This window comes from Neofelis nebulosa, chromosome 7 (genome assembly GCF_028018385.1).
Source record: "Neofelis nebulosa isolate mNeoNeb1 chromosome 7, mNeoNeb1.pri, whole genome shotgun sequence".
Lineage (NCBI taxonomy): Eukaryota > Metazoa > Chordata > Mammalia > Carnivora > Felidae > Neofelis > Neofelis nebulosa.
The window spans coordinates 135,715,777-135,737,587 of NC_080788.1; the positions used below are offsets into that span (position 1 = coordinate 135,715,777).

Consider the following 21,811-nt stretch of genomic DNA (forward strand, 5'->3'; position numbering starts at 1 on the left):
CTGAAGTCGGACGCTTAACTGACAGAGCCACCCAGGCGCCCTGGGAGGGACAGAATCTCAAGCAGGCTCCACGCCCAGTACAGAGCCTGACATGGAGCTCAATCTCACCACGTTGAGATCATGACCTGAGCCGAAATCAAGCTCAGGTCATAACTGAGTGAGCGCCCCCTGAGTGTTTTAAATATACTGACTTATTTTTCCTCAGTCCAATCTTGTTAGGATTCTCAGTTAACAAATGAGGAAACTGAGGCATGAACACGCAGAGCAACAAGCCCAAGCTGATATCAGCTTTTAGTGCAACCATTCACATCAAATCAAAATGTGCAGCCTCGAACACAAGGGCCTGTGCTGGAAAAGAAAATAAACTACATGGTTGGAAACAGAAAAGGTTTACGCAAAGATTATTTAACTTGCTTGTGAAGTCTGCCATCAGAGAGTTTCAGCTCCGAAGCTGGTGAAGGTGCTGCCTTGGCCTGGTTACATTACTGAACCTCTCAGCCCCTCAGGTCCTGCATCTGCAGAACCAGGGGTACCGTGAGAGCAGTGGGCACACAGTAGGCACTCAGCAGAGGGAGGGTCTTCTGAGAGGAAGCCAGCTGGAGCTGAGTAGTAGTGACTGGGGGGCAGTGAGCACCCAGGATTTTCTGCAAAAGCCTTTTTAGAGGAGAAGGAGCTAGATGGGAGGAAAGCATCCGCCACCCTTTGGACGGAATAACCCCTTTAGATGGTTAAAGCTCAAAGAGGGATAATCACACCATGTGGCCACCAAAACAGAAACAATACACTTGCCTAAGAACAACCTCCAAGGTCTCTACCAACAGCAGGTCGGCGCTCTAAGACAAGCCAGTTCTGGTTCGAAGGACCCTGTGTTGAGAAGGTAAGCCCCTGGAGGCTATGCACAGTCTCCTGCTTTAAGAGCTCAGTGCTTTCCTGAGAGCCTCGCTGGGGAGAATGGGGAGGAGACAGAGGGGGGAGGAGACAGAGGGGGGAGGAGACAGAGGGGGGAGGAGACAGAGGGGGGAGGAGACAGAGGGGGGAGGAGACAGAGGGGGGAGGAGACAGAGGGGGGAGGAGACAGAGGGGGGAGGAGACAGAGGGGGGAGGAGACAGAGGGGGGAGGAGACAGAGGGGGGAGGAGACAGAGGGGGGGAGGAGACAGAGGGGGGGAGACGGGGGGGGGGGGGAGACGGGGGGGGAGACAGAGGGGGGGGAGACAGAGGGGGGGGAGACAGAGGGGGGAGGAGACAGAGGGGGGAGGAGACAGAGGGGGGAGGAGACAGAGGGGGGAGGAGACAGATGGGGGAGGAGACAGATGGGGGAGGAGACAGATGGGGGAGGAGACAGAGGAGGCAGTCAGCCAGCCTGGGAGGCCTGGCCAAGTGGCTCAGGCCATGTTTCCAGCTCCACTGTGTCCTCTCCCAGAAACCCACCCAGGCCAAGCCTCCTGAGCAGCACACAGTGTAGGAATCACTCTCTAGACAAAACCACCCTGGCACAGGGCTGACAGCTGCCGCACGCATGGGAGAGAGCTCACTTTCTGGCTCCCCCAAAGTTCCAAAGCCAGGTGCAAACAAGCCATCCTGCCCTGTCTTGTTAGGCTGGAGAAAGGCACTGGGGAGCACACTCAGGCCTTCTCAGGTCGATCTGTCTACACCAAGTATACAGGCTCCCCAGTGCTGCTCCAGCAACTTTCCACAGCCTCACCAAGATCCCGGGCTGATGCCTGACGGGGAAACAGGGATAGGAGATGAGACAGCAATCTTGGGAGAAGGGAGCCAAGAGGGACTCAGCTGCCCGCTGCCTCCGAATCACAGAAGGGACAAAAGGAAACCACTCAAAGGCCCTGTGTTTGTTTCCCATTTGCTAAACGAGGAGCAGGCGGAACAGGATTAGTGGTTCTCAGCCTGGCTGCGCATCACAATCATCTGATTACAAGCATCCAAGACAGCTTTTAAACAACACTGACGACCAAGCCCACCCAGGCCAGTTAAAAGCCAAATCTCCCCGGGGGCACCTGGGTGGCTCAGTTGGTTAGGTTAGGCGTCTGACTTCAGCTCAGGTCATTAACTCACAGTCTGTGAGTTCGAGCCCCGCGTCGGGCTCTGTGCTGCCAGCTCAGAGCCTGGAGCCTGCTTCAGATTCTGTGTCTCCCTCTCTCTGCTCATCATCTGTCTCTGTCTCAAAAATAAATAATTAAAAAAAAAAAAAAGCCAAATCTCTCACTTTGTGGAGGGGCGGGGAACACGTGCAGCATGTTAGGTATTCTGGGGTGAGACCACCACCACCACACTGGGTCTCTCATTTCCCTCCTGGCTTTAACCCTCTACCAGCCACACCCCAGCAGGGCTTGTTCTGAAACACCCCTCTGTCACAGTCTCCTGAGCCTTAACACCACAGAGGGACATTTATCAGGCCCCAGGCATGTCCCAGCCGTGCCTCTGGCTAGCATGAGAGAGGATCGGGGTGGTAAATGAGCCCCAGTCACCGTATGACCAGATTTCTGTAACGTCACATGAGAGCTGGGTTCCAGCTCTGCTGTTAACTCGCTGCATAGCCCCAGCCGAGCCCCTCTCCCACCGCCCCCCGTTCCCCCACCCTGACCCCCTTGCTTGTGTAGAATGAGGGTAGCTCTGGGCTTCAGCCCAGCTTTCCAGAGCACTGATGCTTCCTCTAAACCTTGGGCTTCCTACACTCGGAGGTCCAGGCAGGAACCAGGTGGCACTTGCCCCAGCAACACCCCAGGCTAAGGCATCTGTCCCAGTCCACCATGGGGACTCGAGATCCCAGCTGAGGACTTGAGCCGTTCCTGGGTGACACAAGCTATGGCAAGAGCACACTATGAGTGTGTCTGCTGCTCAGGACAGCACTCAGATGCTCACAATAAGCTCTCAAACGGATCTGTAAACAAGAAATACACATGGCAAGCTGTCAGCCACTTGGGAAGCACAGAAAATGACTAAAAAAGGATTGGAACACTCTAACACATGACGTTGCAACCAAATAAAGACCGAGGTCTGTTCTCACAGCAGGCTGTGCCTCAGAAGCATGCTTGGGGAGAGAGATGCTAACTCCTCCCCTTTGGGGCCTGTGTGACGGACTTCCTCGGGTATTAATAACCACCAGCTGTCCCCACAAAAGCCAGAGACTCCCTTCTTAGCAAAGAGATTTTGGCTGGGAAGGATGGTGAACTATGAGCCCCTCTGATGTGCTGAGATGGCAGGAAGGCAGGGAGACATCTGCCTTCTGTCCTTTAATGTGAAGTTTTACTCAGATGGCCATCGTTTACGTGGTAACAACAGAAGACAGAAAAGCAAGCATCCAGGTACCTCGCTCTGCAGAGCAGGCCAAGGTCTCCTTCATGGGGTGCGGAGACGGCTCACTTCCAGATGGAAAAGGACCCCTCCCTCCAGCATGTGCCCACCAGCCCAAGGCAGGACATTAGTCTGGATGCCAGACCAGCAGCAGATCCAAGAAAAACCGAGGTGCACAGGGAGCATTCCTGTCCTCCACAGGGAAGAGGGTCAGATTAGTTCATACTAAGGCCTCAGCAGCTAACAGCCGAGCGGGGCCTTTATAGGTCATGTAGGGGTAGGTAAGGGGAGAAGAAAAATGGCTCCATCCACTCTCCCTCCAAGTCCAGACACTAAAATGGGAATTGGAGGGGTTGTGTGTTCTCACCTCTGCTACCACCATGCCCCTCACTGCCTCCCAACTTCTCTTCTGGACAGATGTGATTCCAATTCAAAAATGAAGTCACTGACCTAGACCCAGAAGACCTCAAGGGGAAAGGGATGCTTCTGTGTCTGACAATTTAATCCTGGCTTGATTTAAGCAGGAACTTTTAAAAAGTCCTCATATCTTAGGACTATCCATCATCAGCAGGAGTATCCTGGCTGCCAGGACTCAAGATTAATTGCTTTGATGTGGAAAAATCCCTACAATGACTCCAGGTGAAAAGGTTATTCCTTTACAATAAACAAGAAGAAAAAAAAGATGGCGGGGGGGGGGGGGCGCGGTGCGGGGGAAGGAAAGGAAAATAAAAGAAATGCTGACTGACCCTGTTCAAGTAGCCCCCCACTGTCATTAAGCCATCGAAACGGGGCAGAGACACAGCACTTTTAAGCTGGGGCTGGGGTCTCAAGCCCTTTATGATTAACATCACGTATGTTCTTATTAGACACTCTCCTCATTCCTCCAGAAAATAGGAGACCAGCATCTGGCACAGAGCCATATGTTCCACAAAAACCTCCTATCATCCTCTCCATTTATGTTTTTAGCATCTCTACCTCATTACCATACTCATTACCATACCATAGAGGGTGGGGACCCATCTAACTCAGCGCAACACCCAAAGCATGCCATGAGCTGTGTGTTAAATGCAGAAATCATGCAAGCTGGCTATCTCACAGGTATCAACACCAAATAAAGCCCCTCAACCGCAGAAACCTGTGGGGCTGTGAGGTTTCGTGGGGCACACACCAGTTCAATCTCTTTGTTTGCTAACTGGCTGTTTCAAATCCACACTGCCAGACCCTAAGAGGTAAAGCCCACAGCTACCCTCGCAGCACCCTTTGAAAAGTGTCACTGAAGCCACCTTCCAGGAACCAGATGCAAAAAGCCAACAGCTGGTCTCACTTTACTGTGGGGATTCCCAGAGCCGAAAACAAAACAAAAAATCGAAACAATGATTCTCCCAAGGACCGGAGAGAGGAGAGAACAGGGGCCTCCAGAAGGAAAGGGTAACGGGTTCAGTCCTTTTTTGGGGTAAGACTATGGTAGAACACACAACCTAAAACCAAGTAAAATACACATTAACATTTACCATCTTAACCAATTTTAAGCGTACGGGTCAGTACCATTACCGCATTCACACCGTTGCACTTACCACCATCCTAACGGTTTCTAGGTCTATGAATCTGACTGTTCCAGGTCCCTGATTGTAAGTGGAATCATGCAGTATTCGTCTTTTTGTGACTGGCTTATTTCACTTAGCCTAATGTCCTCCAGGTTCACCCATGTTGTAGAAGGTGTCAGAATTTCCTTCCTTTTTAAGGCTAATATTCCATTGTGTGTACGCACACCATATTTTGTTACCCATCCACCCACTTGGGTTATTACTTCTACACCTTGGCTATTGTGAATAATGCTGCTGTGAACGTGGGTGGTGTTCCTTGCCTTTTAAGTCAAAGAGGATTTCGAAAACCAGGCAGCCTCCTTAAAGACTAAAAGTTCAATTTTCTTTTTTTTTTAATTTTTTTTTAAATGTTTATTTTTTTTTCTTTTTTTCTTTTTTTTTTAATTTTTTTTTTTTTCAACGTTTTTTATTTATTTTTGGGACAGAGAGAGACAGAGCATGAACGGGGGAGGGGCAGAGAGAGAGGGAGACACAGAATCGGAAACAGGCTCCAGGCTCCGAGCCATCAGCCCAGAGCCTGACGCGGGGCTCGAACTCACGGACCGCGAGATCGTGACCTGGCTGAAGTCGGACGCTTAACCGACTGCGCCACCCAGGCGCCCCTAAATGTTTATTTATTTTTGAGAGAGACAGAAACAGAATGCGAGTGGGTTAGAGGGAGAGAGAGAGGGAGACACAGAATCAGAATCAGGCTCCAGGCTCTGAGCTGTCAGCACAGAGCCTGAGGTGGGACTCGAATTCACAAGCCTTGAGATCACAACCTAAGCCAAAGTCGGACGCTCAACCGACTGAGCCACCCAGGCACCCCTAAAAGTTCAATTTTCCTGAGCATACCATATTTTTTTGGTTTGGTTTTTTTTGGTAATTACCTCATACTTTCTAAGCTCTTCCCATCCAAATGTGAACATACACTCGCATTTCAGAGTCACATCATGAATTCACCTCCCAGCTCCATCTGGCTGCTCCAGGCCTTCTGGGGACTCTCAGGGTGGCAGCTATCATCAGGACCACCATAATAGCTGCTCCCAGTTGACCCTGTTCCTGCCAACCTGATCTTCCCCAGTGGTTCAAGCTCTCCTTTCCAGAGACTATACCTGGGAGCTCACACACACCTGGGAATTTAAATGACCTATGGACTTTGGCACGACCATCCCTTCTCACCACGTGCCCCCCTCCCAAAAGAACCCAACCCAACTAGACCCTTTGGAGGAGGAGGATGGTTATGGAAATGGAAGTCCCATGTCCTGACCTTGACCTCCCAGAGCAGGGAAGGAACCTCAGTCATTCAGAACTAGAGGAAGACACTTTCGAAAGGAAAAAAGAAAAGAGGAAACCTTCACTGGTGACGATTCCAATTACTCTCTGTTTAAAAAGGCTGTGAAAGGGTTCATCAAAGAGGCTTTGCCTTTATTTATTTATTCATTTTTAATATATGAAATTTATCGTCAAATTGGCTTCCATACAACACCCAGTGCTCATCCCAAAAGATGCCCTCTTCAATACCCATCACCCACCTTCCCCTCCCTCCCACCCCACATCAACCGTCAGTTTGTTCTCAATTTTTAACAGTCTTATGCTTTGTCTCTCTCCCACTCTGACCTCTTTTTTTTGTTTGTTTTTTTTTTTAAGAAATCAATTTCTCCCAGTTGTTGGGTTTTTTTTTTAATTTTTTTTTCAACGTTTTTTATTTATTTTTGGGACAGAGACAGACAGAGCATGAACAGGGGAGGGGCAGAGAGAGAGGGAGACACAGAATCGGAAACAGGCTCCAGGCTCCGAGCCGTCAGCCCAGAGCCTGACGCGGGGCTCGAACTCACGGACCGCGAGATCGTGACCTGGCTGAAGTCGGACGCTTAACCGACTGCGCCACCCAGGCGCCCCAATTTCTCCCAGTTTTTGAACACCGGATGGATAAAGACCCAGTTTCAATGCAGGCGATGCACCACAGCAGGGACAGTGGAGTCTAGTTTGTCACCTAAAGCTGCCTGCAGCAGTACTCAGGCTGGTCCTGGACCCTCTGGGGCAGGCGCACTGCTTCTTTCAGACACCAAGTGGCCGGGCGGCCCATCAGTCGGCATTTACTGCCCCCAGTCCCTGGTAAGTCCAAGGCTGCCAGTTCCTGCCCTGAGAAAAAAGCTGGAAACGGGTGCAGGACCTAGAAAAGCAGGTAGGAGCTGAAATGGCAGGGCTCAGGAAGACAAATAAACCTACGTTCACAGAGGAAGACCAAGGTAAGGTGCTCTGACAGGAAAAAGTACTAAGACAAGACACAGGAGTGGAGGGGGAGGCAGGCGGGCACAGAGTGGGGCAAAGACATAAGTACTACAGCCTGGTAACAGGCACAGTCTGCCAGCACCAGCCTCCAGCTCTGCAGCAGGTGCCACGCGGGAGTGCAAGCACTCTGACCCAGGGAGTCAAGTACAATTATTCCCCTTAGACAAAGGAGGAAATGGTTTAGAGGGGTCAGGTCGCTTGCGCCAGGGGAGGAAAGACCCTGCTGTCTACTGTCTACAGAACATTTGGGAGGACACTGTCCAGGAAGGACACTGTCCAGAGCACCACCCCCCACCCCCAGGCCCCAGCACATGGGCTGGGGGCAAACGAGGTGAAGGCAGCCTGAGAGTTTACCTCCCAAAGGAAGAAACCAGGATGATGACAGATGATGGAAAGAGAAGCAGGTCAGATCTAAGCACTTCTTCCTCCCAGGCGACCTATACTTCAGTCTCCATCTGCCTTCCTCGGAAAGTGGGGGCAAGCCATTTTGGATTAACTACCCTAGGCAGCTAAAGAAACCACCCACTCTTCATTTTTCTGGCATCTCAACCTTGGGACATGTACAGCTGCGACTTAGTCCCTTTCCATCTGAAAAGTCCAATTTTGTAAGCTCTATGCTATAAAATTCCAACATTCAGAATTCTCACCGTAAAAAGGAGAGAGTGGCTAGAAGACCAACTTGGCACAAGAAGTGACAACCTGCTTCAAAGTTTCTGATACTTTTTTTAAATTTTTTTTTTTACTGTTTTTTCTTGACAGAGAGACAAAGACAAAGCAGGAGCAGGGGAGGGGCAGAGAGAGAGGGAGACACAGAATCTGAAACAGGCTTCAGGCTCTGAGCTGTCAGCACAGAGCTCAAGGCAGAACTTGAACTTAAGGGCTGTGAGATCACGACCTGAGCTGAAGTCAGATGCCTAACTGAGCCACCCAGGCACCCCCAGAGTTTGATACTTTAAGCAGCCACAATTCCACATTTTAAAGGAAAGTAAACTGTTCTGACTGGTTACAAGAGCAGGAGGAAAAGCCTGTTTGGTTGCTGTGGTTTGGAAAGAAGGCATTCATTTTTAAAGTTTTAAAGCCATTAAGCCTAAACATTACTAACCTCAGGGGAGCCAAACTGGCTAGACAAAGTTGAAAACAATCAATGTTAATTTCCACCCCCCAGGGACTGGGCCTCCCTAGTACCTGACAGATGGCATCTCCATCAACAAAGCAAACACCACATGAAAGCTTGCAGGTTGGTGTGAAAGCAGCGGGGGTCCCCTCTAAGAGTGGGATTCAAAGGCTCCAGCCACCCCACCCCATTTCGATCTCATTTGCCCCCAGTGACCTCCTCAACAGTCAGGTCCCCAGTCCCTGATGTGTGTCAGGCACTCAAGGGACACACAGAATGAAAAAAGCAAGGCCCTGGGGCATCTGGGTGACTCAGTCGTTAAGTGGTTAAGCTCCTCTGACTTTGGCTCAGGTCATGATCTCATGGTTCAGTTCGTGAGTTTGAGCCCCTCGAGCCTCTCCCTCGGATTCTGTGTCTCTCTCTCCCTCTGCCCCTCCCCTGCTTGTGCTCACTTGCTCTCTCTCAAAAATTAACATTAAATGTACATATATGCACATATATGTACACACACACGGACCTGTCTTCCAATTAGTCTAGAAAGAAGCAACAGGTCAGGGAACTCTGTAGGACTATTTTCGCCTAGAGATAGGATCCTGGGTCCAAGCCCAGCACAGTAATGAACTCCCTGAATGCCAGGACTTACTTTCTGAATTTACTTACTCCAGACTCACTCCAGAGTGAGTCGTTGTCTGTTCTGTTGTTTCGTATCTTGTCTCTAACACACGCTGAAATGTTTCCATGCTGATGGGGTGAGACACAAAGATGTAGTGCCTACTTTTAAGGTGTTTCACTGCTGGTGGCAAATAAAATCATGAGATAATATGTGTAATAGGCCTAAGACACTCCACACCATGAGCACACAGTAAACTTTTTAAAAAGCTCATATAGGAGAAAAATATGTACGGCAAATCAAGCACATACGTGCATGCTCATTGGACTAACCCAAACCAATCACAGTGAACCTCTTGGAAGGGCCCGTCCATAAGCCACCCACTAAGAAATCAACGAAGCACGCCCAGAGGGGCAGACCTGCCCACGATACCCTCTGCTCCACCAGTGTGCATCTTATCCTCACGGCTGGCAGGGAACCTGCACAAGGCCCTCATTCAACCCTCCTCATAGTCTCTGAGGCAGGCGCTATTCATATCCTCGTTTTCAGATAAACACTCTCAGAGATGAAGCTGCCCGAGGTCACCAATCTGAGCGGTGAGCTTGCAGGATCCCGCGCCTCTGCAGACAGAGGCTTACAGTTCCTTTTTGTGCTGTGTTTGGCCCCTTCATACTGACCAAATGCCAGGTCAGCCTGGGAGAGGAGCCACTGCCATGAGCATTCACAGACTCAAGAAACTTGGCACTATTTCACCTGAGCCTCATGACAACCTGCAATATGGTATTACCCACACTTTACAGGGGAGGTTCAATGATCCAGCCTAAGTCACATCGGTAGGAACAGGGACACACAAGTTTCTAGACCCTTGAAAGAATAACATGACCCAACCTGACAAAGCAGTGGAGTTTGCCCTTACTTCTGCCCCCGCCCCCCAGCTTCCATCTGGTTCTTCCCCCTCTGGCTTCACCTTCCTGGCCTTCGCCCCCACAGAGCTCGCTCATCCATTCCACGGGCGAGTGGCTAACATCCTGCCCCCAGCTGAGAAAGCAAACCCGACTACCCCCTCCCAGCCAACGGAAGTGTGCCACCGTACGACATTTCTGGACACCCTGCTTTCAAGCTCCACTTTCCTTTCCAACTGATACGAACTCTTGAACTGGGCCAGAAGTGGCAACAGTTTTACTAGCAGTTGCTCGTAAACTTTCAACAGAGCAACTGGCAGTTGTATCATATGAGGACAGTAAAATTAATTAATACACATCAGGGATGGTTGTGTTTGGTAGCTTCAATAAAATAATCAATGAGATAAGTCATCAGAAGCAGCTCAATCCGTCAGGCCTATGTCAGCAGGCTTTTTCTCTCCTTTTCCCTATCGGCATCATGTAATCACCCCCTTTTCTTCTTTCTCATAAAAACCCCTTACTTTCCCCACACAGTAACCCCACTCTCTGGTTACTCGGTCATGTTTGGTGCTCCCTGAATTGCGATTCTGAGACCCTGAGTGAAGGGCTTGTTCTTTTCAGTTTTGCCTCCTTTTCTAGGTGGACAGAAGCAATGGGAGGCTCCCCCGATCCCCCCGAAGCTGTGTTTGCCCCATCAGTATAGGGTATAGGGTCAAAGCATGGCCCTATACTTCGAACACCTCCCTCCCCCCTTTAACCTCTTGAGAAACCTAAATCCCAAGCCAGTGGAAACCTTGCAGGGTGTAGCTGGCACAGCCCTTCCAAAACCTCCACCTTCCATGAACATACCACCAACAAACTCAGAACTGGGGGCCTCTTCAACACCTCCATCAACCTTGCTGAACCCACCGATTTAAGAGTACTTCCTCATCCTCCTTGGTCTTCCTCCTCAATACCAGAAAAACGACTGCAATTCTATCTTAAGATTAAGGACCAAGGCCCTGAATCTGTGGCCAAGTAGGAGAAAAACTCTGCCTTTCCAGAAAGAAAGGCTGAATAAGGAAAACTGCTATTAGCCCTGGACGTGAGCCACGCGGGCGGCTTTACGGAGGGGCGAAGCCTGCCTGGGCAAGTTCTTCAGGGACTCCTCCTGACAAAGGAGTTGTAACGTCCCACATGCTGATCTCGGCACCAAACACCAAAACCCAAGGCAAGGGAGAGACCCTTCTTTTTTTCTCAAACCTTGAGAAATCCACTTCCCTCCTTTTCGTCACAAAGGGCATCGGTGCCTCTAACCGCTTCCTACGTCTCTGGTGCCTAGTGCACTACGAAAGTTGTTTCTACCTCCTTCATTCACCCAGCAGTGCTGGATTCTCAACACTCTCGGCTCCGCTCTGAATGTGTGAGCAACAAAGGACGCCAACTCGCTCCACCTACAAGCCGCATGGCCCATCCTCGGCATCGGAGAGCTTCGCGGCCTGGCTTAGCCAATATTCTGCTGGAAGCACAAACTCAAACCACCTGCCCGGTGGTGGGGTGACCCCCCCCCCCCCGCCCCCAGCCAAGCTTCCACCCCCCCCCCCCGCTCCATTCTGTGCCCAGACCTTGGGGGAAGGGCTCACAAAAAGACCCTTCTTAAACGAATGGCCACTGGCTATGAGAAAACTTGAGCTAAAAGTGGAGAAGGAAATTCGTGGCGAGAGAACATGTATCAGAAACAGGATTCAGGAAAGAAGGGCCGTTCAGAAGGAGAGGAGCCGGGACAAAGTTCGGATTCGCAGAAGCAGAGGTTTGAGTGGGTCCCTTGGGCCAATCCTGTACCAGGTTTTTGGGCTCCGTGCTGTGAACAGCCCAAAGCCAGCTGGCAACCCAAGGGGCCTTGGGTGGCACCCTCAGCACCTGGGAGGGAAGGCGTGGCAGCTCAGGGACAGGAGGCAAAGCCCCAACAGTTCAAGGTCTGGAATCAAGGCCAGGAGGGGGAGCCCACGCAGACCAGAAAGGATGGTGTCTATACACATACTCCCCCGCCTCCTCTGTCTTTGTGTGTGTGTGTCTCTCTCTCTCCCCTCCTCGCCTTCAGCCTCCATGGCCTGGCCAAATTCCAGCTCCACTAATTACATCAGACCCACCTTTCACCCCTCCCCACCCTCTGCAATTAACCCCGATTCTCTGCTTCCTGCTGCTCTGGGGGTGCAGGATGAAGTCTGAGGCCAGCTGTTCCCTCCATCCCACCCACCGCCCAACCCCGGAACTGCTGGCCTCATAAGGTGCCTGAAGCAATCCAGTCCCTTCCTCTGGGGCTCCAGGCTGGTGTGAAATCTAGTTTTCAACACGGGAGAGCCTCAGGAAGCAGCGCTCCCAGCCTGGCCCACCACGCGAAGCTTCTGAACTCAGGATCCACCTCACTCTGGTGTCAGTACAGATCCTGGTGGCCCTGCCAACCTTTATAAAACAGACTCTCTACCTACAGCAAGCTATCTCCCTACACAATGGACTACAGAAGGCTTCTTAGAAAGACATTTCAGGGGCGCCTGGGTGGCTCAGTCGGTTAAGCGTCTGACTTCGGCTCAGGTCACGATCTCGCGGTCCGCGGGTTCGAGCCCCGCGTCAGGCTCTGGGCTGATGGCTCAGAGCCTGGACCCTGCTTCAGATTTTGTGTTTCCCTCTCTCGCTGCCCCTCCCCCGTTCATGCTGTGTCTCTCTCTGTCCCAAAAATAAATAAACGTTAAAAAAAAAAAAAAAAAAGAAAGGCATTTCACCAAGCAACCAACGACCAAGAAACCCTGCAGCTCTCCGGGGCTGTTTCCATATCTTATTTGCTGAGCCTCCCTTCTCTAATCTGTAAAATGGGGACAGCAATTTCCTCCCCACTATGCCAGGGCCTGGCTCATAGGAAGCACGGTTATCTTCTTCTAGCCTTCTGACGGGGGTAAAAACTAAGTCTCGAAGTTCCTGCTTGCTATTTCATATGCCTCAACAGCATTTCTTCTAAAACAAAAAAGGAGAAAAAAACAAATAAATCAAGTTCAACTGACACTTAGTCTCCCATTTTGCAGAAACAAAACCTGCCTCTTGGTAGATTTGGGACTGCAAAGCACATGACCCTGGGTCTTCAGCCCCACCTGCCCCACCCTGGTCAGCAGGACAGGAAGGGTCACAGGTCAGGAGTAAATACCTTCTGTTTTGTGTAGAAAAACAGAGTTCTAGTGGCCCTGAAAGCTGCCCCCCTCCAGCTGACTCAGAGTCACGGCCACTCCATCGGGCGGGTCCTGAACCCCAGGACCCTGGTGGGAGTGAGGGTCAGATCTGCTGCAGCTCTCAGTGGTCCTGGGTCTGGTAATGCATTTTGCCCTCCCCTCAGAAGCTCGCTCCAGGTGGGGCACCAAGCACGCTGCTATCCATAGCCCCATATGGGCAACACCCCACGGAGTCTCTCAGAATTCGTCCCCTCGCCCCTGCCTTGGTCCAGACCCCCATGATCTGCCCTGACTCCCCACTCCCTCTGACACCAATCTGTTCTTCATGCTGGTGCCAGCATTGCCTTTTTTAAACTTTCCCTTTTAAAAACTCTCCAAAGATCCCCAAGTCCTTTAGGACGAAGTTCAAATTCATTAGCATGGCATCCACTTCCCTGAAACCTCCTCATCTTTCCAGGCTCCCCCCATCACCACCCGCAAAGACACCCAACCTCTAGCCACCTTGAAGTGATTCAATCAGTCCTCAGACTGTCTTATGTCTCCACAGCTTTGCAGGTGCTTTTCCTCTCCCAGGACACCCCCTTCCACGCACCCCATTTTCAGCCAGCCTAGCTCCCTGCCAATCCTCCAAGACTCAGGACAAGTGTCACGCCCTACAGAAAGCTCCCCATGAGCTTTGCCCTTTCCCAGGCTGGGGAACTCCCTCCTGTGCCCTGTGGCCTCTCTTCCGCCCACTGGAGGTGGGCACCTCAGGTCTGGAGAAAGGCTTTAACAACAAGAGAGAGAAAGGAACCAGGCAACCCCTGGCGAGTGACACCCTCCCCTCTGGGCCCCCAGGGCTTCCTCAGCCCACATTTCATCACTGCACTAGAGACAATGAGGGACAGGAAGTGAGATGAAGGAAAGAGGAAAGGAGGGGTCCGTGCAGACCACCGCCCCTCTCAGGCTCACTTCCCAACACAGCCTGGAAGGTTCCCTCTTGCACTTTAAACTGACCGCGAATAGTCACAGGGAAGGAGGCAAGCTCCCGGGTCAAGCCCATTAACAGAAAAAGAGCTCCTACTCCTGACTGGGGACAGGACACAGGGGCCTCTCTAATGCAGGCCTCCCAGGCCTGGGGCTGCACCGCACAGCTCACGACCACATTCGGTCACCACACCACAATTGCCGGAAGGCTGTCCTGCTGGAGATTCCAGACCAGCATCCAGTAATACTCCAACACAAGGAAACGTGCCCAGGCACACAGTAAAAATCTCAGACCTTCATCCACACGGCAGAGACACAGAAATCTTCATTATTCATTCAGCAGCGATATGAAACACTGCACATCTTAATACGCAAAGGGCGCCAATGGGCAATCCGGCCAGAAAAACAAGGCAATTCTGGCAGTGAGCAACCGGGGTCCTCAAAGTATTCATGCCCTCTGACCCAGCAATTCCATACCAGGAATTTATCCCAAGGAAATGAAAACATTTGTTGAAAGGCTCAAGTACCCAGTATGTTCATGGTTGTATTGTTTATAATTCTGAGACAGAAATAACTCCGTACCAGCGACAATGGTGGAGCCATCAAGTGCCATGTAGACATTAAAATTCATGTAATGAAAGAACATTTAGTGACGTGGGAAAATGCTCATTGCACAGTAAGTGAAAAGAAAGGTTACAAATAGCATAGAGGATATAATCCACACTGTGAAACCCATGTACACACAGACACAGAGATGGAAGGCATAAACACCAAAACGTTAACCACAGCAGCTCTAAGTGGCATGATCATGGGTGAACCTACTTTTCCTGATTTCTCCCCATCTGCGATCAGAAATTTTTATAATAAAAAATGTTACTTTTAACGTCTTCAAAACGTAAATATAAGCTACGAAATCAAGAACATCCCCCCTCCAGAGCGCCTGGGTGGCTCAGTTAAGCGCCCGACTTCGGCTCGGGTCATGATCTCACGGTTCATGAGTTCAGGCCCCACATGGGGCTCTATGCTGACAGCTCAGAGCCTGGAGCCTGCTTGAGATTCTGTGTCTCCTTCGCTCTCTTCCCCTCCCCCACTTGTGTTCTGTCTCTCAAAAATAAATAAATGTAAAAAAAAGAAAAAAAAAATTTTTTTTAAAAGAATATCCCCCCTCGTCTCCTGTGAAGCCTCACAGCCCCCCTCTATAAAATCAAAAGTGGAGAAGATAAGTACTCCCCCGCAAATCTGATACAATGTATTTTTCACAAAGCAAATTCTGCCGGTACTAGTACTGTAGAAAAGGCCTGTGTGGACCATAAGCTCCCCTGAGCACTGTCCCTAGCCATCAAAGCAGGTCACACCCACCTAAGGAGGCTTTGCTTGAACTAAACACTAAATGCTACAGACCACATGAATTCTCGAGAGGGACCTATGAAGTTTACTATGTTCCCACCAATGATTATCAAACGTACATTTCCTTCTATTCTTACTTTTGATAAAAGTCTTTCCTTTCTCCAACTGAGGGAACACACTTCTAGAGATACTTCTAATTTTAACTAGCCAGCCCATGCTTATCAAATACAACCACTACAGGAAACAGACAGATAGCAAAAACTGGCTGAGTGGGGAAAAGGTACAGACAGTACATGAAGTTTTATCTAAAGGTACCACAAAAAACAACATATATGCACACATACACATAAACATATATACACACAAGAGTGTAAAGCCATGAACTGGACACCCACCAAATTAACAATGGGGTCGTCTCCAGGGAGGGAGGGAAGGAGAACTGGACTCACTAGAGGCATCCTAGGGACTTCTATCAGAGAAATGTAGGGGGGGGGGGCGGGGAACCTAAAGCAGATATGAACAATACTCACACGTTCACATTTTTAACAGAGACACAAGGGTGCATTATGACCATCTGTACTACTTTTGTTTTTCAAGGCAATAAAGGAAAGAGACTACAAAAGATAAAAGGCAACCCCAGATTCTTTACTCTGCTTTTCTTCTGAGATAAAGAACAATATTCTGGGTTGGTTCTGGTCTTCTGAGCATGGCGAGAGACGAGAGCTCAGAAGAGCCAAGTTCAAGGAACTCCTAAAACAGAGCTTCCTTGAGGTGACCTGTCAGATGTCTCCGGCCACTGCGTGACTGTGGAATCTGAGGCCCATGAGGGCCCATCCACTTCTTGACAGATGAGAACTCAGGCGGCCCAGAGATGGAACGCAGACTATTACGGCACATGATCAGTTAAGGTGAGAAGCTCAAAGAAACTCCGCAAATTTCTCATTTCAGGGTAAGTTCTGCAGGTGGGTCCCTACATCCACCTGAGGGTCCCGATTTCAGGACAGAGATCTGTATGTGTACCTGACAACAAAGATCAACACACAGTGAATTTATCCAAGCCTCTGTTTGAAATGCTTCCCAGCAGCATAAAGCCAAAAAAAGCCTCAGAAACTTCACATGACAAATAGGCCCTGACTGTCAGGAGGCAGAACAAGGGGGCAGGTATCCAGGGCAGGTAATGGCAATGGGACACTCACGCACAAACCCCAACGAACAAACACAGCCACTGCCGCACCAGGGATTTCTGCTTATACTAGCCATATTTTCCTACTGGCTCCACTATCAAATGAACATGCATTTAACATAAACACTCAAGAATCTGAATATAAAAAAGAACCATTCTATAAATCCAAACTTTAACTTAAAAAAGACTCAGATGAAGAAGGGCTTGGTTGTTGAGCATTGAAACAAGCATCACATGATGCCGGGCTCAAAGCTGGCCAGCCAGGTGGCCGGAAGCAGCGTGCAGTTCGGGTCTAAGCTTGCCTTTCCTCCAAGACTCAGCACATGTCCTGTCTGCGGAGACTCATCCTGGAGCAGGTACCTCCACCTTGGGACTGCTAGCCTTTTCTTCTGCAAAAGCCAGAGACTGAACCAGGCACTCTCTTCTCTGCCTCACTGTCCCAGGACACATGAGATGTGCCTCTGTACGTGATGGACAGAAGTCACCTGGGGACACCTGGCTGAAGATGCCTCTTCTGGACATCACTAGAAACGCTCTAACCCTTGGTTCCCACGAGAATGTGCATCAGAATCACCTGGAGGGCTTGTTAAGACAGACTGTGGGGCTGGGGAGGTCTGCAGAAGGGCCTGAGGATCCCCACTTCTACTAAGTTCCTAGGCCATGTCAATGCCATTGGCCTGGGGACCACACTTTGAGAAAGCCCAGTGATTCCCAATTCTGCTGGAAGGATGGCAAGACTAACAGCTGGAGAACTTCTAAAATGCAGAATCTAGGCCCCAACAGCAAAGAAGTCCAAGCGGCAGGTCAGAAGGCAGCCTGAGATCTGGCTGACACACCAATGGTCAGACTGAAGACTGGCCATGCTTATTTTTACCCACCGTCTATGTTCTGCCCCAGCAAAAGGTCTCCGAAGGTTTTCAGAGCCAAAACTTGAGTTTCCTTGTGACAGAAGCCCACGCTATTCGAGAGGTCCCCATCTTTTCTAACTGTCCCTGTCCCATGGTGCCTCTGAAAAGAAGGGGACCGCCAAAGGCAGAACCACTGCTTGGCAAACAACACTCAAGGCTGGCTTCTGTGACCTCAATGTCTCAGAAAAGCCACAGGCAAGACTCAATGTCTCAAGTCTACTGAAAAGCCACAGCCAAGTGGGAGTCCCACTCCCTTGGGGGCAGTCTCTCACCCTTCTAGGCCACCCTTGTAACAATAAGGAATGACATTTGTCTTGCTTCATCCTGAGCCCTCACAACCTGCCAGGCCACTTTCACAAAGGGACTCGGGCAGTACTTCTCTTGGAAACTTTTCTTGAGTGACCTTTTATAATAATAACCAATTATGTCTACACTTGAATGTCAGGTGGAAGGAAAAAAGGCAGGATATGCAATTGTATATATGGCATGACCACAACCATGTAAAACAAAAACTATTCATGCAAACACTGGAAGGAAACAGTAAAAACGTTAACAGGGATTGTCTTTAGGTGGTGGGATTGTGGGTGTTCTTTTCTTCTTGCTACTTATTTTCCAAGTTGTTTACAAAGAGCACATATTACTTACAGAACTAGAGCTTAATTTTACAATAAATCGGAAGGAAAAAATATACACAACTGCCCACATCTAACGTGTGCCAGCCCAGAGAGCAAATGGCCTGCTAGTCTTCTCCACATAAGCAGGACTGTGGCTCTGAGGCCTTGAACAAGTGCCTTCAGCAAATATTCACTCTGGACTGGGCTGCTAATGCACACCAGCATTGCCCTCGAAGGGTTAACAGTGCAGAAGCAGAACAAGGATGCAGGGTCCTCCCTTCTACCTCTGAGACTTCCTGGGCCCTGAGCACGGACTAGACATCTTTTCCTTCCAGTTTCTCACCTTCTGGAACTTGACACAGAGCAGCAATCCGCCTCCAAACGGACACTGTCTCAAATAAGCATCAAACTCCCTTCGGCTGGACTGTCAGGAGCCACTGCTCACCATCAGCATGTGACCTCCTGGACCAGCAAGAGCAGAGGACAGCCCCTGCACGGCCATCACCTCCACTTGAGAGCTTCATCACTGCCACCAACCAGGGAGAGGGTACCACCTCCCTGCCATACCTCGGGCCTGAGACACACCTGTCAGCTTATCGACAGGGCTGTTAGTCCTGGCCAGCCTTGCACACCGGTTCTGAATTTCGGGATCTCTTATGTTCATATCCTCTCCAGTTCTGATTCATCTAAACCTTAGTGAAACAAACCTTCATTTGAGCAGCTGCAGAAAATGTGGACCCTGACAGATCGAGGACAGGCCTGTCTCGTTTCTCCATGTCTTCCTCTACCTCTACACCCCTCCCCTTTCTCTCTTTCCCATGACCTTCCAACTTGGAAACTCAATCACCTACCAAGACTCCACTCAGGTGCCCCCTCCTCCAAGAAGCCTTCCTCCTCTCCAACCCTGCAGCATGGGTTAGAGATCTTGTCTCTCCCAACTATCTGCACCATCCACTTCTGGCACTTAGCACACACCATTGAAGGCACCTGCAGACAGGGATCAAGCCCTGAGTACATGCTGAACAGCCCCTTCCACGCCCAGACTCAAGTTCACTGGCAGGCCAATCACCTTCACCCAACTTCCCCTGCCTGTGGCCGTCTCCAGGGGAACACTCGCTGAGTATTTCCTGCCTGCCTGCAGCATGCCCGGCCCCGAGTGTGGCACCCCTCAGATGAGGAAACAAACCCACTTCACCCCACAGATCCAGCTGGCTCAGGCCCTCTCCTCAGCACAGCTGGCATCTACCTGGGACTAATAGCGCAGGGCTGGACCTAAGTCTCCCAGAAGCTGCTCAGAGAGTCCAAGGTGCTGGTCCATGGAATGAGCTCAGGTGGCTTGTGGAATTGGCTGCTCAGGGAAAGTGTCCTAGCACCGAAGCCTTCTCTCACACACCCCGATCTCAATGAGAGGGTGGAAACAATCATCTCGGAAAACCCCGGACACAGTCCACTCCCTCCCTCTCCCATCTGTTCCCAAATTTGTACTGAATCAGAAGAAGGGCCCCTGCAGCCACCACAGCCCTCAGCAGGAGCTGGCCCTGCATGAGGCCTCAGCTCACCTCAGAGCCAGCAACCACTGCACCACACAGGACAGAGAGGGAGCCCACCTCATGTCTGCAGGGATCTCTCCACTCTGAAAGATGCCCCTGAACCCCAGCACCAAGACGGAGTTACAGTCTAGAAAGTGGATGCTAGGAACAGGTCTCAGAGGCAGAGTCTGCCCAAGCAGTCAGGGAAGCCCCAGCATGAATTCTGGAAAAGATTTGTTCTTGAGCAGTCGTTCTCAAATGGTGTTCCCTGGGGTCCTGGGAACCCACAGAGATCCCCAGAGGGAGAGAGGGGAGCTGAGTAGAGACCACTAGGACCCGTCAAGTCAATCAGAGTCACTAGGGCTTCACTTGGGGCTTCAGGAAAAATGCACAGAGGGAAGAATTCTTGTTTCACTGCTATGAAGTTGGAAAACCAGGGTTCTGAGACACACAGTTTAAATCCATTTACAAGCAATATCAAAGACTCTCACCTGACCTTCCCAAGGCTGGGATGGGGATTTTAACAGGCCTTCCCCGGCAGGCCCCCTTGCCCAACCCATCACCTATCTGCCAGATACAGGGAGACCCGAACAAACGGACACTCCACACCATGAATCCCTGTCTGCAAGCTGGGGGCTCAAGCATAACCCTTCTGTGGTCCCCCCCTCCCCACCCCGACCCTTGCAGTTGCTCCTGAACAAACACTCACTGAGCTGTGGGTGACACCACGTCAGGGTGCCCCCGCCCCGCCCCCCGGAGCCAGTCTCTGTTCAGCTGCATGCTTGAGGCTGCGGCTATGAATGGAGGGCCATCTCTGGGAACCCCCACCACACCACATACGATGCTGGGCACACAGCTCAAAGGACGTTCACCAGACAAAGTAATCCAACATCAGACCCTTCTCATGACACCCCCAAAAAATACAAAAGTGAAAACACACCAAGCGTTAGCGAGTAGATGCCTAACCATGAACACCATTTCCTCTCAGCTTCCTGTGGGGAAACCGCCTGAGTGACGAGACTGCCAGATGCACAGCAGAACCCTGGGGGGGACAGAGCTCCCGGCCCTTACCTGGTAGTAGGTCTTAATGTTTCTCACCAAGATGGTTAAGTTCTGAATGCGGAGATTCACGTCGTTGTTAACGTGCTTGTTGATGCGCTGATTTGTTGGTCTGGGGTCACTAGAGAAGGAAGAGGAGAATGGAAACTGCGTATCGCATCATCTGCCACGCACCCCCATTCCCAGGCAAGAGTGAACCTCCCGTCCTCCCCTCCAGCCTCGGTTACTATGCAGCTATGACTGTGGATTGAGTCAAATCCTTATTCTGCTACTGCCAATCCCCAGATCTTGGGCAGGGGCACCCCATCACCTCCCTGCTTCCCCATCTCGCAGCACCTAGCCCATCACAGGCCCGGAGTCAATGCTATTTCTCCTTATTCTGCTACTGCCAAGTCCCAGACCTTGGTGGGGGGAGGAGGGGGCGGGGGGGGGGGGGGGCAGGCATCACCTCCCTGCTTCCCCATCCCCCGGCTGGAGTCAATGCTATTTCCATCCCTACTGCTAGCAACACCCATAATCCACCACCAAATGCCAGTGCAGACCCAAAAGGTTATACTGTATAAAAACCAATAACCCATCCCAAGATTTCAAGATTAAAAAGGTTAAGGGGCGCCTGGGTGGTTCAGTCAGTTAAGCGTCCAACTCTCGGCTTTGGCTCAGGTCATGATCTCACGGTTTCATGACTTCCAGCCCTGTGTCAGGCTCTGCATTGACAGTGGGGAGCCTGCTTGGGATTCCCTCTCTCTCTACCCGCCCCCCACGCTGTCTCTGTCTCTCAAAATAAACAGACTTAAACAAAAAAAATAAAATGTTCAAGTCTGAACAGACCAAAATATACTAAATACCAAGAAAGGAAAGGAAAGAAATGTTGTTTTCTGACAATAAATCAAAATTATTAAAGTTCCATCTCCCCCTCCCCCACCCCGTCAACCAGATTGGTCTAGGCTGGTCCTGCCGGTGATTGACATTTCAGGGACACAACTCTACCCCCGAAAAACCCGAGTCTGTGACAGGGCATGACGTACACATACCCTATGAGAAAGGCTAAGAGCAGAGATATAAATAATTCATGTGGGAAACCCCCAAAGCGTCATTTATTTTCCAATCTCAGGCAAAAGTCAGGTCCAGCTGCGATGAAACTAGAAATCTGAATCAAGTGATTTATCATTCCTCTCATCTACGTCCAGAACATT

The 21,811-nt window shown here is 50.5% G+C and overlaps 1 protein-coding gene and 1 non-coding gene across 4 annotated transcripts in view; one reads left to right on the forward strand and one right to left on the reverse strand.

The window, feature by feature from the left end:
- The window catches only part of CCDC88C (coiled-coil domain containing 88C), a 130,211-nt gene that overhangs the window by 101,184 nt on the left and 7,216 nt on the right, over positions 1–21,811 (reverse strand). For all 3 annotated transcript variants that reach the window (XM_058740035.1, XM_058740034.1, XM_058740037.1), the window contains one exon: positions 20,631–20,739. In XM_058740035.1, the coding sequence (XP_058596018.1) occupies positions 20,631–20,739 (109 nt within the window). The remainder of the gene's footprint in view (positions 1–20,630; positions 20,740–21,811) is intronic.
- TRNAR-UCG (transfer RNA arginine (anticodon UCG)) lies at positions 12,345–12,429 on the forward strand. The gene has a single exon. It is a non-coding gene; the product is annotated as a tRNA-Arg (tRNA).